This window comes from Heterostelium album (genome assembly GCF_000004825.1).
Source record: "Heterostelium album PN500 unplaced genomic scaffold PPL_contig8, whole genome shotgun sequence".
Taxonomy (NCBI): domain Eukaryota; phylum Evosea; class Eumycetozoa; order Acytosteliales; family Acytosteliaceae; genus Heterostelium; species Heterostelium album.
Genome location: NW_008805085.1, coordinates 363,062 through 386,875, shown reverse-complemented (window position 1 = coordinate 386,875; position 23,814 = coordinate 363,062). Strand labels below are relative to the sequence as shown.

At 31.6% G+C, this 23,814-nt stretch overlaps 8 protein-coding genes across 8 annotated transcripts; 3 read left to right on the top strand and 5 right to left on the bottom strand.

Moving 5' to 3' along the window:
* Positions 1–185: 185 nt before the first annotated feature.
* Positions 186–3,599, bottom strand: PPL_03797 (uncharacterized protein; the record flags this gene model as incomplete). The annotated part of the gene is made up of 5 exons (XM_020574718.1): positions 186–269; positions 379–1,151; positions 1,751–2,558; positions 2,625–3,205; positions 3,569–3,599. 5 exons carry the CDS (start codon positions 3,597–3,599, stop codon positions 186–188), a joined length of 2,277 nt encoding a protein of 758 aa, XP_020435132.1.
* A 1,589-nt stretch (positions 3,600–5,188) lies between these two features.
* On the bottom strand, positions 5,189–9,216 carry PPL_03796 (uncharacterized protein; the record flags this gene model as incomplete). The annotated part of the gene is made up of 10 exons (XM_020574717.1): positions 5,189–5,330; positions 5,399–5,565; positions 5,643–5,792; positions 5,885–6,176; positions 6,299–6,855; positions 6,932–7,292; positions 7,375–7,850; positions 7,926–8,621; positions 8,700–9,128; positions 9,199–9,216. The coding sequence occupies 10 exons, from the start codon at positions 9,214–9,216 to the stop codon at positions 5,189–5,191; spliced, it is 3,288 nt and encodes a 1,095-aa protein (XP_020435131.1).
* A 928-nt stretch (positions 9,217–10,144) lies between these two features.
* plbE (phospholipase B family protein) lies at positions 10,145–11,950 on the top strand (the record flags this gene model as incomplete). The annotated part of the gene is made up of 3 exons (XM_020574716.1): positions 10,145–10,333; positions 10,397–10,759; positions 10,823–11,950. 3 exons carry the CDS (start codon positions 10,145–10,147, stop codon positions 11,948–11,950), a joined length of 1,680 nt encoding a protein of 559 aa, XP_020435130.1.
* A 108-nt stretch (positions 11,951–12,058) lies between these two features.
* manC (alpha-mannosidase) lies at positions 12,059–15,321 on the bottom strand (the record flags this gene model as incomplete). Its single annotated transcript, XM_020574715.1, has 3 exons — positions 12,059–14,861; positions 14,929–15,046; positions 15,138–15,321. 3 exons carry the CDS (start codon positions 15,319–15,321, stop codon positions 12,059–12,061), a joined length of 3,105 nt encoding a protein of 1,034 aa, XP_020435129.1.
* Positions 15,322–15,448: 127 nt separating this feature from the next.
* On the top strand, positions 15,449–16,727 carry pwp1 (WD40 repeat domain-containing protein; the record flags this gene model as incomplete). Its single annotated transcript, XM_020574714.1, has 2 exons — positions 15,449–15,459; positions 15,665–16,727. The coding sequence occupies 2 exons, from the start codon at positions 15,449–15,451 to the stop codon at positions 16,725–16,727; spliced, it is 1,074 nt and encodes a 357-aa protein (XP_020435128.1).
* An 82-nt stretch (positions 16,728–16,809) lies between these two features.
* nol10 (WD repeat NOL10/ENP2 family protein) lies at positions 16,810–19,170 on the bottom strand (the record flags this gene model as incomplete). Its single annotated transcript, XM_020574713.1, has 4 exons — positions 16,810–17,818; positions 17,884–18,722; positions 18,802–18,992; positions 19,062–19,170. The coding sequence occupies 4 exons, from the start codon at positions 19,168–19,170 to the stop codon at positions 16,810–16,812; spliced, it is 2,148 nt and encodes a 715-aa protein (XP_020435127.1).
* A 327-nt stretch (positions 19,171–19,497) lies between these two features.
* On the top strand, positions 19,498–21,635 carry PPL_03791 (KRI1 family protein; the record flags this gene model as incomplete). The annotated part of the gene is made up of 4 exons (XM_020574712.1): positions 19,498–19,608; positions 19,866–20,199; positions 20,234–21,096; positions 21,171–21,635. The coding sequence occupies 4 exons, from the start codon at positions 19,498–19,500 to the stop codon at positions 21,633–21,635; spliced, it is 1,773 nt and encodes a 590-aa protein (XP_020435126.1).
* Positions 21,636–21,739: 104 nt separating this feature from the next.
* Positions 21,740–23,150, bottom strand: PPL_03790 (RabGAP/TBC domain-containing protein; the record flags this gene model as incomplete). Its single annotated transcript, XM_020574711.1, has 3 exons — positions 21,740–22,562; positions 22,670–22,848; positions 23,058–23,150. The coding sequence occupies 3 exons, from the start codon at positions 23,148–23,150 to the stop codon at positions 21,740–21,742; spliced, it is 1,095 nt and encodes a 364-aa protein (XP_020435125.1).
* Positions 23,151–23,814: the final 664 nt, after the last annotated feature.

Below are 23,814 nucleotides of genomic sequence, written 5' to 3'. Positions count from 1 at the left end.
TGAAACAAGTGAGTCGCTGTAGTTTGAATTGAAAGAAAGTCGAATTAAGGTTTTGGAGTGTAATATCTGACCAAACAATGAATCCCTGATCATGTGGATCTTTATGGACAGTCTCTTTAGGTTGATCAGCGCTGGAAACGCATTGTCAAGAGAGTCAAACAGACCCATTCGACTGCTTCGAATTTTCAGTGTGTGAAGTTGATGACCGATCGATTGTAGATCCAACAGGAAGGTAGCATACGTAGAGTTGGAATAAGTGTCAAAACTTGCTTGATATTTGAAAAGCTTGAAGCTGCAAATCGATAGATATCGCAGTCGATTCAGTCTGCCCAATATCGAAACGATCTTACCACGGTTGCAGTCGATCGCCTAGTTTACTATTCTCGGATAGATATTATGTAGTTTCAATCGTGTAACATTGGCAAAGCTAGTCGACAGATCGATGGCAATCATTGGTTTGTCTATAAATCCAAAGTAGTTAAGTTCTAGTGACTCTATTTTATTGAACCAAGATGGCTGTGCTTGATTGAATGGAGTCTGCGTATTGAAATGAATGCCAAGTGAAAGTGATCGAAGTGAATCGATATCACTCTGATCATCGATATTAAATGATTTTGAGTTGCGTTCATCAGTTTGTTTCAATGAGAACTTCTCTAGCTTTGGGAATCTTGACATTTGGAAGTTGATCACTCCTCGGTAAACTCTTAGCTTTCGAAGTTCACCAGCTACTTTGAGATCGCCTATGCTCTGTTTGATAGGTATATCAATAAAAGTCATAGAATCAACTTTCCAATACTTGTATAGTGCGTCATTATAAGTTTCTATCCAACAGTAGAGTCTAGGTTCATAAATAATAGTTAACTTTGTTAAAATGAACTTGTAGTTATTATTATTATTATCATTTTTACTGTGATACTGATTATTGCTGATGATCGAATAGTTGATGTTATTATTTAATTTTAATAATGATCTTTCATATGAAAGTGGAAAGTTGGTAATGAATTCAGTGTTTGTTGTCAATGTTGTGATTCTTAGATTCGCTTTTGCTATGATTTTAACCAACCAATAGTGTGATATCAATGAGAGTGTCAATACATTCCAGTCATGTCGATGATATCTCGATTTATTATCAGCTAGTAACTCTATTATATCTCCATATAATATCAGATAGTGGTGTTTGATTATTTGGTATCACTTTACTCATAATTAATTAGTTACTTTGATCTTTTTGTAAAAAATAAATTATTATAAAAATAAGAAATCAAAAAAAATTAAAGAAAATCAAAACTGTATCAATTTGGTATCCAGAATTCTTATCATTGAGAAGAATTCAATGGGGTCACAAGTCTAATTGCCTTATTCTCCTAATTTCTAAAATCAAAATTGGTGGTTGGTAACCCATTTCCATTGTCTTGGAAAAAGATATTTATGTTCCTGGAGAAGGTGAATGCTTGGTGCCTGAATGTGGATCTTACAGTCCTCTATTACAAGTGGTAGATGACCAGGTAACTTATTATTAGAGTCTCATCTACTACTTGTAATAGAGAGGACCGTATTTTATTAAATAAATTTATTAAATATAAAACTATTTCTTAATTTCATTTTTTAATTAGTTAAAGATCTCACTGTTTAGAATTTATTTAAAAAAGATTAATAAAACAACATTTTATTTAAAAAAATTAAAACATAGTGTGGTTATACTTAAACTATCTTCTCTTTGAACTTAAGAATCGAATAAATCAGATAACACATAGACTCTTTGGATATTTATATTTCTTATCTTGCAATATATAAGTTATTTTCGATGTGTTGACACTGTCATTGTTGATTTCATTGCACATCAAACGAATGTCCTGAAGGGTTGCGTTCTCTGTAGAAAGCTTGACAAGTTGTTGATGTCTTTCCGCTGAATTCTGATGATTGTAGATCTTTAATGAAATAATTGATTTGTTATTTGTTATTAATGAATCAAGTATACTGTTATCTGTAATTTTCGCTGATAGACGAGTGAGTGTAGTATATTTCAATATTTGAGTTATCATTGCTGGATCATTGAGAGGATAGAACCCAAGGGTCAGTCTCTGTAGGTTGCATAGATGGCGGAACGCAGAGAGTAGATAACGTTCGAAATATGATTCCTCAACTTTAAGCTTGAGAGTGTGAAGCTGATGACCAATCGATGCCATGTCCATGAGGAAAAATAACAAACTGTTTACAGTGGCACGAATCGATAGGTATCTAAGATGTCTCAGTTCGCTTAACATTGATATTGGCTTGCCGTTGTTCTTGGTTATGGCATAGTATAGTGCAATTCTATGGTAGGAATGACCAAGTTTCAGTTGTGTAACATTGATAAAGCAAGCCGATAGATCGATCTTGATCATCGTATCGAGCGCACTCGTTTTGATATCCCATTTGCATTGAACATGATTCAGTTGGAATGATTGGATGCTATGGAACCATGAAGGATCGGCTTTCTCAAAGAGATCGTAATGATTGAATTTCCCGGTCAGCGACAGCGATAGTAGATTGCACTTTTTCGATAGATCGAAAGAGCTCTTTATATATTGAGACTTTTGTTTCAGTGCGAATCTCTCAAGCTTAGGGAAACTGGCTACATCTACTATGGCTGTTGAAGCATAAAGGTAGATTCTCAGCTCTCTAAGTTCACTGGTGATTGAAAGTTGTTCGACTCCCTGATCACCAGGTAGATTAATGATAGTCATTGAATCTACACTCCAATATCTAGACAACGCATCATTGTAGGCTTCTATCCAACGGAAATGATTTAATTTTACATTTTGAGATAAAGAAGATATAGGTATAAAAGAATCGATATGATTTACATATATTAATGTTAATTTACTTAGATTAAATTTTAAACCTTTATTATTATTATTATTATTATTATTATTATTATTATTATTATTATTATTATTATTATTATTGTTATTATTATTTAATTTTAATAATGATCTTTCATATGAAAGTGGATAGTTTTTAATGAATTCAGTGTTTGATGTCAATGTTGTGATTCTTATATTCACTTTTGCAATGATTTTCACCAACCAATAGTGTGATATCAATGAGAGTGTCAATACATTCCAGTCATGTCGATGATATCTAGACTGTTGATCAGCTAATAACTCTATTATATATCTCCAAGTGATATCAGGAAGTATTGTTTGATTACTATTCTCTATTGCTATTATTTTATTGTTATAAATAGATAATATAGATCCCATTTTTATAACTATTTGTTTTATAAAAAAATCTAAAATTGCAAAAAAAACAAAATAATAACACTATGTGTTAAGTGTTTTTTTTTTAAACATTGTTAAATTTTTTTCAATGATAGTGGTTGTGGCTTTTTTTCACAATAAAATAAAATATCAAACCTTGTTAGATTTTAATAAAAATTAGATAAATAGAAAGTATTTTTATAGTAGATTTAGAATATAAAGTTTGTTTTATTCTTTAAAAAAAAATTGAAAGAGTTTGGCCTCTGTTTTTCGATGGGTAAAATGAGTCCAATCTGCATCGGAGTTCGGAGCAAGCTACAACGAACCCGAGAGATCAAAGAATACAGGGACAGACATATTTATCAATGTTATGAAAGATTCAATCAATTTCTCAAAGATCTTCAATCAAAAATTGGTGTTCAAAAAATGGTTATTGTAATATGGGAAATTTATATGAGAAAATCAATGATTGGCAACTAGCGAAATAGATATTTAACAATGGACCCTACTGATTAAATAAAGCACATACATCAATAGAAATGGTTCAACACACGATATGTGATCTTTAATTTCTATCTATTCCTTGAGTAGTGGATATAAAGCTGGAATCTTTCACTTTGCCAATCTACACTAAATATTAAATTTTTGGTTTTTATTTGAATCAAACACAATCAAATCAACAATAACCATATAAAATTCAATTGTATAATGTTAGCGATACGAAAAAGCAACTTTGTATGATAGTAGATTGACAAGAAAGTGAGTTAATAAATGAATAAATGAATAAAAATAATATATATGAATATAAATATAAATAAATATAAATATTAAGATAAATAAAAATAAATAAATATAATACATATAATAGATATATAGAGAAATAAATAAATTACTGGATGAATAAATAAATGTATGAAAGGAAGAAAGAAAGAATGGGTGGATAAAAGATTGAAAGAAAGAAAGAAAGAATGGATGAATGGAAGAATGAAAGTGAATTAGGTGCTAATTCACTGCAGTGTAAATAAATAGAAATATAGTGTAAGAATATAAATATGTAACGCGTTGACAGCACAATGTGCACTGGACTAATACAGTACTTATATTGTATTACCTATATCTATTTATTTATAGAATGATACATACCATATATAAACAAATTAAAGGCAAAACTAACCTATACTTTTTTGGAGAAAAATAAATTTGAATTAGTTATCTTGAATATACTTGATTATTTACCCACTCCCTGCACTGAGTGTGCCCCTGGTAATCCATTCTATTATTATTCACGACTATCATATCAAAATGGAGAAAATATACATGATAGCCGGGTGGCTCGTTCGATGCACCTTTATTGTTGTTACTCAACAATATTTTTCTATTTAAAACAAAATAGTTAATGAGTAAGAATGTTTATCCAAATTGATTTTCAATTACATACATCTTATTTGTAAAGATTGTAGCTGAGTCGATATAATAACTTGACCACCTTAGTTAGAAATATTGACTAGTCGGCCCTTTATATATTCTAAAGTGGTGCATTTTAAAATATATAGTTTTATAGTGTGCCTACCCTATAATGCCGGATTGGTCTGTATCAAATAAGTTAGTAAAACATTAATTGAATAATGTATACTAATCATTATTGAGTGACAACCAGATGGGAGTCTTCATCTTTTACATTCGGTAATACCAGAATAATTTGTCGTAGGCATACAAAATTATCTGATATGTTGAACATAAATTAATGACATACGAAATATAATAAAGAAGTAAATAAAATTTATATTAGTAAAATTATATGCGTATACCTTTATTGGACTATTCTCTTGATTAAAAATACAAATAAAATCTAGAAAGATTTGTATTGTTTTGCAAAATTGGATAATAAATTTATCTTTGGAAAGTTTTGGTTTTTTTTTATTACTTGAATACTTTTAATAAACAATTTAAACAAATCCCCAAATCTCCATTCCAACACATTTGAAGTCTTCTTCGTTTGCAAGTGGATCATTATCAAATGTTTCACTTCGAGATGATGTTCCTTCGTTAAATTCACTGTCTAACCACAAACCATATTTTCCATTAAATCTAAAATAATTATTGGAAACGTTAATATAAATTTATAGTAAATCGTTTGATTAATCAATATATCTTACCCAGCACCCATTGAAATATAATTATCTTCTGTGAGTACGAAACATCTATTCTCTCTTGTCCATTTATATGATTTATAGGTTGGTTTAAATTTCATTAAGAAACATTCACCTGAGCCATAGAATGATTTTGAAACCTTGATAGATTCCGAAATAAATCCACCAAAAACCTAATATTATAAATAGAAATTAATAAAATGATCCAACAAAATAATATTGATTGATTGATTGATTGATTGATACATACATTATTATTAAAATCTTTTAATAGAATTATACATGCACCCTGTGAATAGGTCTTTGCATACATTGTTTTCATTGAGATACCATCTCTTTCAGTCTTGTACAACAATACCCAATCTGACAATCTATATAGAACTGGTAGATCAGGAATAACCTAATATCAAAAAAAAAAAAAGAATTGATTAAATTTTAAGTCCATGGAATATTATCAAAAATATATGATGATGATGATGATAAGTTATTTACCTGAAGAGTTTCATCTGGAGTAATAAATGTAGATACACCAAATAGTTTTGGTATGAAAAGCTCATCGTATTCGTCAGACTCTGTTTCTTCGTCTGATTCATATTCTGTTCGATTCCATCTAAAAAGAGTCTTTGCAAATGTTGAAGGACTGTTTGGTTTAATTAAGGGTGGTAATGGCAGGATGTTATCCAAAATCATAGTAGCACTCGAGCCAACACCACTCAATTCATCGGTATTATTAATTTTTACATCAGCCATCCAAATGTTAAGTTGATTACATATTGATACAGCACTATAATAGAAATATTATTAGAAGTATTAATAAACCACCTCTGCCTTTTGCTAATTCTTGTTTAAACAACCACTATAAAGCTTTATAATAGTGCTTGCTATTAGATGGTTTAAAATACCTACATTTCATTCTCACATTGGAACTCTATTGTCTTTTCAATGGTTGGTGTAATTTGTATTGTAATAAAAACATTGGAAATATTATTAACATTGGTGTTGCTGTTGTTAGTGTTGTTATTGGCGGTGGTGGTGATTGAATTACTAATATTATTGCTGTTGAAAAGGTTTGGTGATGGTGGTGGTGATGATGATGATGTTGTTGTTGTATTATTATTATTATTATTATTATTTATTGTTGTTGTTGTTGTTGATTCTTCATTATCGGATATCTGGTGTGAAGATGAATCAGAGTCCATACCAAATTGAAGATCACCACTGCTGTCTTTGAGTTGTTGTGATGCTGCTATGGTGGTTGTTGATTTACTGTCCATTGTGCAAGACAATACCTGATTCATTGTGTAGTTCAACTGGAATCTGACACTACCTTCCTTTTTTACATACTCATCCTTTGGATCACCTTGGAAGATAACCCAATGTGGTAAAAGTGTCAACATACCCTTTACCTTTCTTGTGTTGAATATACAATGTATCTCTTTTTTGAATATCTCTGTTTCTCTTGGCTATAATCAAACAAATAGATATATATATATATGGTTAATAAATATGGTAATTAATAATAGATAGTTTAATACATACTTTAATATCTCTTAGACTTAATAATCTTGTACTATAATTACCAGGAAGATGATGTAGAGGATGTGTTTGTGTTTGTTGTTGCTGTTGCTGTTGTTGTTGTTGATTATTTGCATTTAATTGTAAAGCAGTTGATGGATTTGATTTATCGGGTGAAGTAGATGCTAGTGTTTTGTCTAACAAGTAGCTAGTCTTTGCTAGTAGAGGATGCTCAATATCTTTAGCAGTGGATGTAGGTGATTTGTTTACATCTGGTGACTTATCATTTGTCTGATTTGTTGTTTTGGTTTTCTGTTGATAGAATGAGTTGATTGGAGCACCTAATATACCAGTTAAAATAGTTTCATAATTCTCAATATCAATCCTATTATTATTATTATTATTATTAAATAAAATAATATTAATAAACTTTATATATATAGAAAACATTATAATAAATAACATACTCTGTTCTATCGATTATAAATATCTTTTCTTCGAAATCTTCTTCATCTTCATCATCATCGTCATCTTGTTCATCTTCATCATCGGTATGATGATTGTTATCATGTTCTGATCTGCTTCTGTCGGCCATGCTAGACTCTTTTCGACTGTCAGACTTGCTGTTGCTTGTCAAACCGTTGAAGTACTTGATAATATCGTTGTTACTCTCGTCGTCAGAGGAATCATCTTCCTCATCTTCCTCATCGTCATACTTTATCCAAATCTTAAATACGGTGATCATATTCTTTTGGTCAGCACTGCCAGTCTTTGCACCGACATCGATATTCAATGACAGATGATCCTTGTGATAACTATCAAACTTCCATCCAAGAATATCAGATATCTCTATATCTATACGATTGAATGAATAGTTTGAAGAGATCGGTGCAAATGTCAAGAATTCCTTATTAACCTCAATTACACCATGTAATTGTATTTGCTATTATATAATTATATTAATATAATCTTTTTTCTCTTCAATCAGATATTATTATTATAATTAGCTACTACATACCATTCTATCCATTTCAAGGAAATAGATAACATTTTTAAATGATAATAATGAATCTTTCATTAGTGGCATCGGTGTTGTATTGAAAGACATTGAAAGATCAACACTGTAATTACCACTTGTATTACCTGCAGTATCTTGTTTTGTTTCATTCTCATACAATCTACAGGGATACCAATCATTCTTTTCTCTAAGTGCTGGTAAAAATAATTTATATGATGTAATAATATCTATTGTTGTTGTTGGTGGTGTTTGTTGTTGATTATTTACATTTTGTTGTTGTTGTTGTTGCTGTGATAATGTTGATGTTGATGTTGTTGTTGGTGTTGTTAAGATATCAAAAGATATTTTAATAGATTCAAATAGTTGTTTATATTGTTCACGTTGTTGTTGTAGTAAAAGTTGATGTTGTAGATATTCGTCTGATTCATTTGTGGATATTGGTGAGAGAGTAGATGTTGATGATGTAGATGAGTTTAATGATGGTGGCTGTAGTTGTTGATGCATCTGTAGGAAAATAGAGTTTGATGATTTGCCAATGCTACTGCTAGATGTTGACAATTCAATATCCAATCCACTCTTACTACTACTATTACTACTACTACTGCTCAATGATAATGGTGGTGGTGCTTTATAGTTACTATATACAATAGGTCTAATAATAGTATTGATATTAAAATTTAAACATGTCATTATAATCTAATAAATAATAATAATATTAGTTTAAATTGTTAATATGTTTATGATTCCTCTTTTCTTTTCTCTCTCATTACTTACTTGACCATTATATAAATATCTTGAAGTTAATCTATTCAATATCATAAGATCTTCTTCTGTCATGTTGAATTTAGTTGCAATTGATAAGAGTGAATCTGAAATCTGTGCTGGCACTAGCTTACAATGTGGAACTGCTTTTCTATTGTTGTGATTATGATGATGATGGTGGTGATGTCTCTTTGACAATTTAGATGATGAAGTTGAACTTGCTAAAGAAGATGCATTGTTTGTTGATTGTTTCAAATTCGACTTTGTATTGATCTTGTTTGATTTTGTTGATTTATTATTGTTACTACTGCTACTGCTATTGTCTGTTGTTGTAATAGGTTTGATAGGTGATAGTCCAGGTGGAGGTGGTAGTATTCCCATAAATCCTGAAACTGTTGAATTGAATACTTCATTATCATCTGATGATATCTTCTTTTTTAGCTAATACAAAAAAAAAAAAAAGATATTATTAATATTTTGAAATTTATAATTAATGTAATTTATCACTTACTTGTTGAAAGAAATTCATTTTAATGTAAATGAATCAATGTAATTTATTTACATATGTTTTAAATCAATGTGTTTTGATTGATAATCAATGACGATCTAAATTATTATTGTTATCCTGTCTGTATATTTAATAATATTATTATTTTAAATTATTATTTTATTTTGTTTTGATTGAAGGTTTCAGTTGGTGAACTGTGTTGATTCACCTTTTCATTAAAGAAAACCACACAGATATTTATTTGGTTAGTGCTTGTTTTTTTTTTTTAATATATAAAATAAATGTGATTTGATTTAATGATTTTTTTTTTGGTTTTGAAACGTTAGATCAAATATTAAATGATAATTCAATTTGAAATAATAATAATTTTAAAAAGAAATCATAATGACCTCGAAATTAAAGAAGAAATAGATAAATATCTTGAAAAATAAAAATATTAATCAAAATAAATTGGTTTGGAAATTTGATCACCAAAAAAAAAAAAAACTAAATCACAAAAAAATTTTACGTTTATTTTATTGGTGTCATTTATGAGACACGGAGACAATCTTTCTTTCGAAAGAAAGGACGCGGTAAGATCGACATCTTATTACTCATTGTATTTTTTTATATTATTTAATTAATCTAAATTGATTAATGCTAGTATTTATTCAAAACTATATCATTTCATTTAAAAACAATATACAAAATTTTTTTTGTCCCTATATATATTATTTGTATTATCAGTGGATGGTATAAACACTTTTAAGATTATAAATATCAAGAGTGATGAAAAAGGAACTTGAAAAATCCCTATGGGGATGCTTGAGACCCACCAAAAAAAAAATCTCAACCCTGGTCATTTTTTATAAAATTGTTGAATGATTAAATCTTTATAAAAATAATATCTTGGGATCCAAAAATCCTACATTTTTATTTAGATTTTATTTTGTAAAAATCAAATAGTAAAATGAAGCAACATCAACAAATACTATTTATATCTTTGTTATATATTTTATTTATCTCTTCTGTATCTTCACTAAATAATAATATTGTTAATGATAATATTTTTTTAGATGAACTAGATAAGCAATGGTATTCTTTAACTTCAGATTTTAAAGTTATTCCAGGAAAGGATGTTAATGATTCACTAGCCTGGGTAATAGATTTCATAACAATATTTTTTTTTAAAATTTAATTAACATATTAATTTAAAAAATAGGGTTGGTTCAAAGATGAATTGTTTTTAGATGGATGGGGAAAGTTGGCAGTAGAAACTCGATCATCGGTCAGTGACGAGTCCATTGCATTCAAAGCTGCCGGTTATCTTGAAGGATATCTTACTTGGAAATATATTTATAACTTTTCCGTCAACTATTTTGAATCCAATTTCAATACTTCTAATGTAAAGGAATTCCCAATGGGTGTTGTAAACTTTGTTAGTGATAACATTGATTATATGCAAACTCAAATAGCAGCCAACATCAATAGCAATGATATTTATTGGAATCAAGTTAGTAATGCTTTTGACCAATTAAATGGAGTATACGAAGGTTATAATACTGCCATTTCAGATCCTATTTATGTAAGTAAATATAATTTTATAAAGATGTTTAGAATTAATATTTAACTTATTTTTGCTTTTTAGGAATTATCATTTTTAGAAATCTATTTATTAAATTTGTATGGTGATATTGGAGATATCATATCTGCTACAACTGGAAACAATGACGAATTTAAACCAATGTCAAGATCAGATGTTGAGGAGTATATGGCAACTGGTGGTCATTGTACTGCCTTGATAAAGTTGACTTCCAACTACTCGGATTTGATAGTTGCTCATACCACTTGGGCAGACTATAGTGATATGATTCGTATCTACAAGAGAATTATAATACCAGTTTCCTCTACTCCTAATGGATATGAAACACTCTTTGCAAGTTATCCAGGACTATTGGTATCTATCGATGATTTCTACATGATCAGACCATCCAAGTTGATGTTGACAGAGACACTCAATTCCATTCTGAACCAAACACTCTACACTCTAATTAAGCCTCAATCTCTATTGTATTGGGTCAGAAATTTAGTGGCCAATCGTCTTTCATCGAATGGATTTGATTGGGTTTACTATTATATTCAGAATAACTCTGGAACCAACAATATCCAGTTTATGGTTGTCGACTACAAGCTGTTCACACCCAATCAAATGCCAGGTCCAGGTTTACTTTGGATAGTGGAACAGTACCCAGGTGGATACGAAGCTGCCGATGTCACATTCTCACTTTTAGAGCATGGATACTGGGGATCTTTCAATCGTCCCTATTTCCTCAAGGTTTACGATCTCCTTGGATATCCATATTACAGCGAGACCTATGGTTCTCTTTTTACCTATGAATACAATCCCAGAGCAAATATATTCCGTCGTGATCAATCGTCAGTTGAATCAGTAGAGGACATTCAATCAATGATTCTCTATAATCAATACAAGACCGATATCTACAGTGATGGATATCCAGGAAATGCTATATCTGCTAGATATGATATTGCAGCTACACCGATGAACCCATACTCTTGGTTCTATCACGGAACACATGGTGGAATCGATGGTAAAGCTATGAATGCTGCCATGTTTGAAACATACACTGTAATGGCATATAATGGTCCGACTGTCACATCTGATTGTCCACCATTTTCTTGGTCTGATTGGCCAGATGTATCACATATAGGAATGCCAGATACTTTTAATTTCCCTTGGGTAAATATAAAGCTTTAAAATAAAATAAATGTTGATCACATATGTTTATTGTTTAAATAATTTAATTTTTTACAATTTTATAATGATTTATTTAGTTTGAAATACATGTTATTATTTAGATTAGATTTAATTTATAATGATTTGATTTAATTCATTGTCATTTTGTTGATTGGATTCTGATTGTTGTAGACTATTGAATGACATGGTGAATGTTTTAATTTCAATTGGATTGAGTGTAATTGCAATTGGGAGAGTGGCATTGGTTATTGCATTGGCAGTTAGTGTTGTTTCTAAAACTGATGAAATGTTAAACTGTGTGAATATCTCTTGGAATGTAACAGTTAATGGTTTCGAGTAAATATTGCTCTGGCCAATCTCATAGATGTTGATAAGACGCATTAAAACCTCTTGGTTATCATCCCATTGACGATTGAGTGTTAAAAGATGAAGGTTCTGTGGGAATTGATCACCTTTTAATGGTAGATATTGGGTTTGCATTTGGCGACACCACTCACGAATCGAGTTACCCTTGACCGGAGCAAACATCTTGAGTAGTTCATTCTCATGGAGTATGGAATGTGGTGTACGACGTAGCTCTACAGTGTTTGGCTGTCCGACTAGAATTCTCGATCTGATACGTGGTGAGCTTGTATCGTTCATTGTCTCGTGGATAGACCATTGTGTGTAGTTGGATCTACGAATCAAGAGGAATTCCAATAGTCCATTGGCCTGACTACTTGCTCCCATGGATTGACGATTCAACACAACCAATTCACTATTTTCATCTGTGATGAATCCAGTGTTTATAGTTGGATAGAAATTACCAGCTATCAAACTCCAAACATGTGAATCATTATACTTTTCGGTCCAAACTCTTTCAATGGTTTCCAAACCATTGTTGGTGTAGAATACCTTGCCATTGTCAATGGATGAGTTGAATCTCATCGATATTTCATGGTCAAATCCAACGCTGACAACGTTTTCAATTTCAAAGTATTGATCTTCCTGTGCACCCGATCCCGATTGCATTGAAGTTGTATTGTAGACGGTAAAGAGTTGTGTAACATTGTTACGGTAGATAACGGTTACCATCGATGCAATTGGTCCTTCGGTAAGATAGAATTGGGCAGCAGTTGCATCCAAAGGATGAGCGTATCCATGTGTTCTAAACTTATAGCAATCGTCGGTCATCGAGTCGTATTCTACTAGTTGTTGATTTAGTTCAATACGATTGCCATTGTGATTCAAATCAACATAGTATTTCAACTCTAAAAGATAATTATTATCTGGATTCGGTTGGAAATGTAATTCAAATTGAGTGTTTCCAATCACTACATCAAGATCCTCGGTCGGTCTAATTTCAATTGGTTTCGATACATATGATGGAATTGGATACTCCAAGTCATTGGAGTTTGGTACATAGTTATATTGTTGGTCATTACTATTACCGATACACATGATAAAATAGGTAGAGATACCCAAGGCTGGCACTGTAGCTTCGAAATATAATTCCCATTCATTGTCCTTGTCGAATCGTTGAATGATTTGGGAGGTAATCGGCTGTTGGTTGAAATCATAGACAGCATAGTTTTGAACACCAACTGGGAAGTGCACATACTCTACTCTATTCCATGCGACACTGTTACTCAGTGATACAACAACTACTTGTCCTATGGTCATTCCCTTTAGTAGAGCATCTTGATAGTCGAATCCATACTCTATCGATTCATTGGCCAATAGATATGAGATCATCGATGGAATAACATCGAGTGATGCATTTTGAGCACTCCACAACATATTGAAATAATCGTTACGAACATATTCTTTGGCTGTTCCAGTGACTGCATCGTGATGTGTAAGGATTCCACTAACATTTCGGTGGAGTGCAAGTGCTTGGAATATCGCCTGACTATTGAAAGTGAATTTAGAACTTGGTGTTGCACTCGCCAATGAATAGAGTGTCTCGATGTGTCTGAGATAGGTGTCTGAGTTTCTAATGGTCTGCTTAAGCAGTGGATAGCTACTGAAATAACCAGACCAATAGTTTACACAGGTATTGAAATTTTGGTAGTCAACACCCAAACACATAGTATAGGTATAGTAATCTTCACCATTGATATCGGGAAAGTCGGTCGGTTGTGTCTCTGCCTCTACGGCTTCAAAGTATTCACTGAGTGTTGCATATCGGATATTTACATTGAATGAACTATTGGCGTTGATATACTCTATCAACTGATCCATATTGTCAAACTCTAGATTTGAATCTTGGAAACGGAAATCATTACCGAACGGAAGCAACATGTTGTTGTGACGGTAGTAGAGTACACGCTCCTTGATGATACCAACCAGGATCTCTGCACGTTCGGCAATGTTGCTCGAGTTGATTGGTGGATTCGACGATGGATCCGATTCGAAATCGAAACCCGTACAGATAGTAATATTCGGGTTGGTAGCATTGGGATAGCAGATCTGCGGTGAATTGTAGTGGTCATCGAGAATATGGGTGAATAGCGAAAGTGATTTTCCGTAGCTGGGGGAAGGATACCACATAAACTCAAAGGAACGATCGGTAATCAGCGAACCCGAACCCTCGATATCGGGTGTAGTGTTGAATACGTACTTGATACGCTCGTCCACACGATTGATAATGTGATATTTGAAACCCATCAGCTTGAAGAGCATCGCAGTGATAGTGGACGGACCGAACGGATCGATTTGCCAACCACATTCCGGAACCACACCAAATGTTCCCAAGAGGAATTGATGTCCAATTGTCATCTGGTTTAGCACAGCTTGATAATGAGTTACCGCTTCATCGTTTTGTGCCCAACCACCACCAACAAACTCTAATTGCTTATTCTGTACCAACTGACGTACTTGCGATTGTGTGAAATCTGTTTGTTCATCCCACCATCTTTTAAAATAGATACTAAAATTAATAATATATATATATATTAATAAAAATGTTTGACATTACTAAATCTTTCTTTCTTTACATTTCAGCCCAATTAAATTTCTTTGATGGATCTTTTAATAATGCATTTACAACATTATTAAGTATTACAGTAACATTCTCTGTGAAATATTGTTCATAGGTTTGTACCCATCCAACATCTTTTTATTTTATTTTTTTAAGAATAAAATTAAAATTTTGTTTATTGTGTTTTTTTAATTTTTTTATTGTATTTCTTTGTAAATAACATACCACAATGACTATGAGGTATCAAGAATGCATTGATTGTCTTTGATGATGATGATGATGATGAACCTGTTGATTTGGTAGATGAAACCTTTCCATAAACACCAACATCATTATTATAAATTGTTAAAATTAGAATTAAAACAAAAAAAGGTGTAATTAATTGTTGTATATTAAAACCACCTTTCATTGTTATAACAATTTCTATCTATATTATTTTTAATTCCAATGTTGCAAAAAATTAATTAAAAAAAAAAATTTCATCACACACCACTTAATTAAATTTAACAAATATCTGACAGTTTTAATGAAAAAAAATGATTAATTTGTAAACCCACATAATTTAAACCTTCACAAAAATAGTCTGAATTTGATATTTTATTTCTATCTTTATTTGTGATCAAATTTATGTTTTGTCTTTTTAAAAGAATTTTAATGATGTTAACAAAAAAAATGGTTATTTTAAGAATTTTTTTTTTTTTGTAAAAATAAACATTTGTTTGATTTTGCAGATGATCATTGTAATTTTATAGTAAAAGAGTTAGTTTTACAATGACAAATAATCAAATAATAAAAAATCAATCAGTTGATTTTATCTCATATTCTCCAAGTGATAGATATATAGGTGTTGCATTATCAAACTTGACAGGATCATATTGGAATGGTCAAATCACAATATTAAATACAGAGACACCACTGTCATCTTCATTAGAATACAACACCAACTCTGGTAACACTTGTCTAAGATGGTTATCTGATGATTCTTTAATATTCTCATCTGATAGTGGTGCTATTTCACTTTTAAAAATCGATGATACATCACTACAAATATTGAATTATCTATCAACAACAACAACAACTAATAGTAGTAATGATAATGATAGTAATAATAAAAATAAACCACCTGTACCAAAAAAAAGAAGAGATAATATTATTGAAATATTATTAAATTGTGCACATGATAATATAATCAGTAGTATCGATGTAAATCATCATGACTCTAATAGATTATTGACTGCGAGCAATGATAGAACTATAAAGTTGTGGGATATTGAAAATCGATGTAAATCGATGCAATTCAATGTGCATACGAGTGAGGTGAATGCAATTCAATGGTCCCCTAAAGATGCCGATCTCTTTGTGTCTTCGTCAACTGGCAGAGTAGTTCTCTCTGATAGCCGTTCAAAGTCATCGTTTACCACAGTGAAGCTGACGAATCATCGTCATGCAGATATACCAGTTAGATCAATCAATTGGAACACCGATAATATCGTTTGGTGTGGAATGGACAATGGTGACTTGCTATCGATAGACACTAGAAACAACTGTTATACACAATCGACAATTAAACAACATCATAGAGCAACGATCAATCAAATTAAATTCAATCCATTCAACAATGATCAGTTATCAACTGTATCCGATGATCGTACCTATAAGATCTACAATTTATCAACAAAACAAACAGTTACATCAACAATCGAATCAAATATCAATCAACCAAACTATATTAAATCAATAGATTGGAATAAATCGATTGAGAATCAATTCATTACAGGTTCAAATAATGGTATAATTACAATTAATAAACTATAAATTAAATAAATAAACATGTTATAATTTAAATATATGATTTTTATTTTATTTTATTTTATTATCTATCTTTTAATTTTATTACTTATTTCCTTCCACCACGACCACGACTTCCACCACGGCTACCACCTCGACTTCCTCCACGACTACCACCTCTACTTCCTCCACGGCTACCACCACGTCCACCACGACCACCACCCGATTTCTTGGATGGAACAAAAGATATTTCTAAATCACCACTATCTTTTGTTACTACTTGAGCATCTCTTAGTGAACCAGACTTTCCATTACCTTCGTCACGATCCACTCTAATCGAAAATGGTGCATTCTTTAATATCTGACTATTCTTACTCTTGTTGGAAAGTGATGATATTGAATGACCTTGTTGAATTTCAAACATATTAACTTTATTCTTATTACTATTACTACTATTATTATTATTTCTATTATTTTTCGATTTATTGGTATCAATATACATATCTTCTCCATCATCATAATCATTATCATCCTCTTCTTCACCATCACCCATAATTTCATCTATTTCATCCAATTCTTTTCTATTATTATTATTAGCTGTTGTTGTTGGTTTAATATTAACTTGTTGTTCTTCTTCATCATCATCATCATAATCATCTTCATCTACGGCTTCGAAATAATCGGCGATAGCAGTATCTAATTTCTTTAGTTTATCACGTGGATTATGTCTTCTAAACTCTGTTGATTCATCGTCGACTTCGAATGCCTTGTCTGTCCACAACTTTCCGAATCTAGTATCAGACAATGCCTTTGTAGGTGCTTCTTTCTCTTCCACCTTTCTCTCCATCTCGTCACCTCTATGTGTAAACTTGATAGCTTGCAATCTGTTTGCCAACTTGCTATTAACCATTGGTTTGGCCAGTGTCTCCTTCTTTTGCACCGATACTCTCGATACGATCTTATTGTTCAACTCTTCCTTAATCTTGTTCTGTCTATGCTCTTGATAACCATCTACCTCAACCAATGACTTGAACTTATTATACAACTTAATATGTATAAAGAATCCATGCATATATGCCTTTAAGAATCCTGTACCAATCAAATGTGATATATTCAACCTACAAATAAATTCATTAGTATACATAAATATATATATATTAAAATCAAACTTATTATTACTTACTTTTCAACTTCATCTCTTGTAATAAACTTATAATCTTCATATACTAGTTGTTTATCTTCTTCTAGTTCTTCAGTGAGATTGTCAAGGAATGAACACCATTTGGGTGCAGGTCCAAGCGATGGTACGTAGTATGATTGAATCTTTTGTGTTTCTCCAGGCATCAAGAGTAGACCTGTTCCATCGATGATTGTTACATCGTTGATTGGACTCTTTGGCTCGAGAACCATAAAGATCTTTCCAGTGTCTTTGTCGAAAACCTTCAAGATCTTGGAGTCTGCCGACAACAGACGTGTCACACCTCCATAGGTATGGAAATTGATAGAGTTGATCGGGAGTTGGTATTGATGATGTTTCACCATCAGCGGAGTGGGCGAACGGATATCGTAGAGAATGACACTGCCTGTCGACGTTCCGAGACCGAGCGACAGACCGTCCGGACCGAATCGACCGGCACTGATCTCGACGTCGTACTCAGAGTTGGGAGCGGCTGCACCGGCATTGATGGCGGCTACCTTCTCACGTTGTCTTGGATCCCAACACTCGATGACACCGTTCTCACCACCAAACATCATCAGCTGATGCACTGGATTCTGTGCGATGACATTGACCGCTGGCAAGTCGGTGACCATCGGTGCAACGAAACGACCGTCCTCCAAATTCAATCTGTACACCTCATTGCCGGCACCACCAACATAGAGATCACAACTCGGCTTATGATATGTCATATCTCTACCTAACTTTGGAATTCTAGTTTGGAAGTAGGTACCGAATTTAGCATGAAATTCAATATATCTATCATCTCTTAAAAATACTGGTTTTGAATAATCCTCAGATAATATCTATAAATAAATATAATAAGATATGATAAGTATATTAATCAAGTCAATGTATTAATAGATAAAACCTATGTATACTCACTTCGAATTGAACAACATGAGCATCCATTGTACGAGTGACCTTTGATGATAATTGTGATAACTCAAAGATTTTCATCTGTGGTGGATAGATTCCTGTTGCCATAAGATATTGTCCATCTGGTGTAATCTTTACTCTTCTTGATGATGTTTCAAATGAGAAATCTTGAATCAATTCTATTCTTTGTCTAAACTCTGTTTGTTTGATTCATTATTTTAATTAATTGAAATTAATGATTATATTTTATAAAATATTGAAATTACCTTGATTCTTTCTTAATTCATCACGTTTCTTCTCTGATAACCATTCAGGTAATGATTTACCAGCAGAGACATTGAATATCTTTACACCATTGGTAGTTAATAAATTCATTGTTTTTTGGTTGGTTTTTTTTATCTAATTTATTTATTTATTTATCTTTGATATCTATTTTTTATAAACAAATTAAAAAATAAAATAAATAGAAAAAAAATAGAACAACTAATTTAATTAATAGATCAAATTTATGAAGCTAAACATAACTTTATCTTTCGTCAAAAAAACAAAACATTCGCTTTTTTAAAAAAATATTTATTTTTAATTTTTTTAATTTTTTTTTTATAAAAAAAAAAAACGATTGTTTCTTTTTTTTTTTTTTTATATTACTTCCTCTATTTATTTATTACTAATTTGAAGTTTATCAAAAGATAATAATAATAAATGTCATCTAAAAATAAAAAAGTAGAAAAAGAAGATATTTCATCTTCAGAATCGGAATCATCAGAATCATCAGAAGTCTCATCAGAATCTGATAACCAACAAAAAAAGAATGTAATAAATAAAGATAAAAAGAATAAGAATACTAATTAAAAAAAATAAAAGAAAACAAAAAAGTAAGTTTTGAAAAAAAATAATGCGTTTGTTTAGTTACTAAACTAACTTATTGTTATAATTAAAATTATAACAACTCTATAGGATATGAAGATGAAACTGATTCAGAAGTAGAAAGTGAAGATGAAGATGCTAAATTCGATTCGAAAACATGGAATGATGACTTTATGACTCTGTTGCCAATGTTGAAGAACAAGGATAAATCATTATACAACAAAGAACTCAGATTCTTTGATGAGAAAGACCGTCCAATTGCAGATCCATCCGATGCCAACAAAGACAATCAAAAGCAAAAGATAACTCTTCAACAAATTAATAGAGATAAGATTTTATCAACAATGGATAAAGATCAATATGAAGAGGATGATGAAGAAGAGGAAGAAGAGGAAGATGAAGGAAACTATCAAGAACAAGAGGAAGAAGAAGAAGAAGAAGAAGATTTCGAAGAGATGTCATACAATAGAAAACAAGAACATTTAAAGAATGCTTTCAAGTTGGCCGATGAAGATGAGGATAGTGATGATGCTGATAGTGATGACAGCGACGACGGACTTCTCGTAAAGAGAAAAGAGAACCGAACAAGAGGAAGAGAAAGAGAATGAGGAGTTTGAAGAGTTTAAAAAGAGAATTTCAGAGAAGGGATATGTCGATACCGAAGCTGTCGATGACTACTGGCGTAGCAAGAAGGTCGATGACGATGAGAAATTCCTTCGTGACTACATTCTCAGTCAAAAGTGGATGACCGACAAGACCAAGTTGCCGACCTACGAGGAGATTGTCGATGAGATGGAACAGGACGAGAAAGACTTGGACAAGCAGGCACTCTATGAAAAGTCATTCAATTTCCGTTTCGAAGAGGCCGGTTCTACAGTGATCGTATCGAATCCACGTCAAGTCGATGACTCGATGCGTCGTACCACCTCGAAGCGTGCAGAGAAGCGTGCCAAGAAGCGTGAACGTCAAGAGCAAGAGCAAACACAGAACGAAGAGAAACTAAAGAAGTACAAGAACGAAAAGAAGAAAGAGATCCTCGAGAAATTGAAAGAGATCAACGAAATCACTGGATCTACTGCATTCAACATGTCAGATGCTGACCTCAAGAAGATGGATCCATCCGTATTAATGAAGGAAATAAAGTCATCAAAGAAACAAAAAGTGGAACAACAACAACAATATGATGATGATGAAGATCAAGAGTATTATGAAGATGAAGGTGATTACAATGAAGAGGATGGTGGTGACTACAACTACAACGATGAGGAAGGTGGTGACAATCAATTCAGTATAAATCAACTTATTGAAAGTGGTATTTTCGATGATGAAGACGATGAAGGTGAAGAGGATTGGGATGAAGAAAGAATACAGCGTGAAAAGAAAGAATTGGAATCAATGTTGGATAATTACTATGGAATGGATTATCAAGAAATGGTATGTAAACTTTTAATTTAAATATTTATTTTCATTATAATATTTATTAATGATATGATTATTTATTATTATAGATTGATGATACACCAGTTAGATTTAAATATACTAAAGTTGATGCCGATGATTACGGTATGTCATTGGATGACATTCTGATGAAAGATGATAAAGAACTTGAGAGAATGGTTCCACTCCAAAAGATGGCACCATACATCAACCAAATGTTTGGTGGTCAATCCGATGGTACCAAACACAAACGTCAATTTGCACATGCATCCAAATATCATACCTGGTCAGAAAAGACTTTTGTTCCAAAGGCTGGCAAGAACAAACCCACCAAATCTGGATTCGCTTCTAAACCCGACAATAAGAAATCAACAACATCAACAACAACAACAACCAATAACAAATCAAATAACAATTCTAATAATAATAACAAATTTAATAACAATAATAATAAGATAAATGAATCTGGTAATGTTGAAAATGAAGGATTAAAGAAGAAGAGAAAGAATAAGAATAAGAATATTTTAAATAAATAAACATAAATTTGCTTATATATATATATGAATTTATCTATATATTTGATATTATTATATATTGTATTATTATTATTTATTTATTTTTATTTTAATTTTATATTTCTTTAAATTGATAAGTTTGACAATTTAGCTGTGATATCATCGTCGGTCTTTTTCTTTTTGAGTTCTGCTTGACGATCTTCATATTCTTCGAGTGTGATGACTTTATGTTCGTCTGTGTGATTGTGTTCGTCACCTTTACCGTCGTCTACACAGTCTTGGCAGATGACAACAGCACAATCGATACAATAGAGTTCTGGAAGGTTGTCGAGACACCATTGACAGTCGTCGATCGCTTCAACCTCTTGAAGTGCCTTTGCCGATGATTCGAAACGTGCTTTCAAGTGTTTATCAAACTGCTCCTGGCGAATGGTTGGTAGATCGTACTTGGAGATGTCATAGTTTGATGCTTCGTCGAAAATAGCGTTGTATTGGTCCTCGCTGATCTCTACAACCTTGTAGTCCAACACCAAGAGACTGTACAACTGATTGTAACTGTTTGCTGCCAAGAGCTGTTTCGAGAAGACACCCATCAGCGAGATACCGAAGCGCAACAAGAACTCACGACCGTTCTCAAAGAACTGGTCGTAGAAACGGAACAATTGACGGAATGGCAGACAGTGGACACACAATCCCGAGAACCAACGTTGACAAAAAGTTGCTGGGTCAATCAAGTGCTTGGTGAGATGTGCCTTCACCTCTGGATGGAAATCACCCAATATATGATAGAATGTAAATGCTTCAATACCGAAATTGGTTGCTTCATGCTTCCAATAGCCTGGCAACATTTTATTGATCTCTTCAAGTGTTACAATTGCTTGATGCTCGTCCATACCCAGCATCAAAAAGCTAGCTACATATGAAAGACCTTGTTGATAATCTCCAAATCTTTTTAAAATAAAAAAATAGAAAGAAAATGGTATTTGTTAGTCAAACAATACTTTTTATCAATCTTTTTAACTTTATCTCTCTATATAACTATATAACTAACTTACTGTTTATTTAAATAGTTTAAGATTCTAACTAATTTTGCTTTACTATCAATGTTTTGGAATGTTCTTTCGGCATCGAGAACAAAGATACGTTGTGGTTCTTCAGTTCCATAGACAACTGGTGTAATTTCACTGTCTTTAATTCCAATGAGTTCTCTCCATTTTCCCATTCTCTCTATAATCTAGATTGTATTATTATTATTATTATTAATATTATTGAATACTTTGCTACTACTAATTAGATAGAAAGAAATAGAGTTAAATTAAAACTATATACTCTCAAAAACAATAAATAACCAACTCTCATCATTTCACCAACCTCTCTCTAACTAACTAACTAGTAACTAACTAACTATTATTTATCTATTTATGATATTATTATTATTATTACCTTATCGACACCTTCTTCTTTGATGAAACCACGATCCAAACGCAACAATGGTTGTTGACATTCATCTTCCCAAAAATTTTCTAATCTTAACATGTTATTGATTGTAATATTATATAATTTATTAATAGATAAATATATTCAAATAAAAAACACTTTAAAAGCAACTTTTCGAAAAGCCTAAATAGAAAATAAAATTTTTTTTTTTTCATTTTTTTCTTAATCTTTGTTTGCAAGAGGTGGTACCACGTTTTTTTTGGCGAAAACCACATAAGAATAAATCATTGTTTGCAAACAATGTTATCACTAATTAAATTATCATCTATAGTATAATCAATTATCAACAACTTCATATTTGTTATATTCAAAATAGTTTCTCCTCTTGAGAAAAAAAAAGAGGTATTTTGTTATGTTATGTTTTGTTTTTTTTTTCTTTTTTTTTTCTTTTTTTTTTTTTTCCATTATTATTCTAACATTATTATCTATTAACTATTAAATTAGAAAATCGACCTATAAAAAACAAACTTATTTTCTTTTTCTTTTTTTTTCGAGTTCAAATTGAAAAGATATTATTTAATTCAAGTTAAAATTTTATTGTTATTTTTGCAACGCAATCACTATCGATTAAATAAGGTCTTTTTTTTTTTCTACATGCAAGATCAAAAAAGAATGTGTCTAGTAATAGTCGTATTAGTTGGTATCAGCGTCTGATAAGATTGGTTTTATTCGATACTGCCTGACACTTGCAATACGACCATGG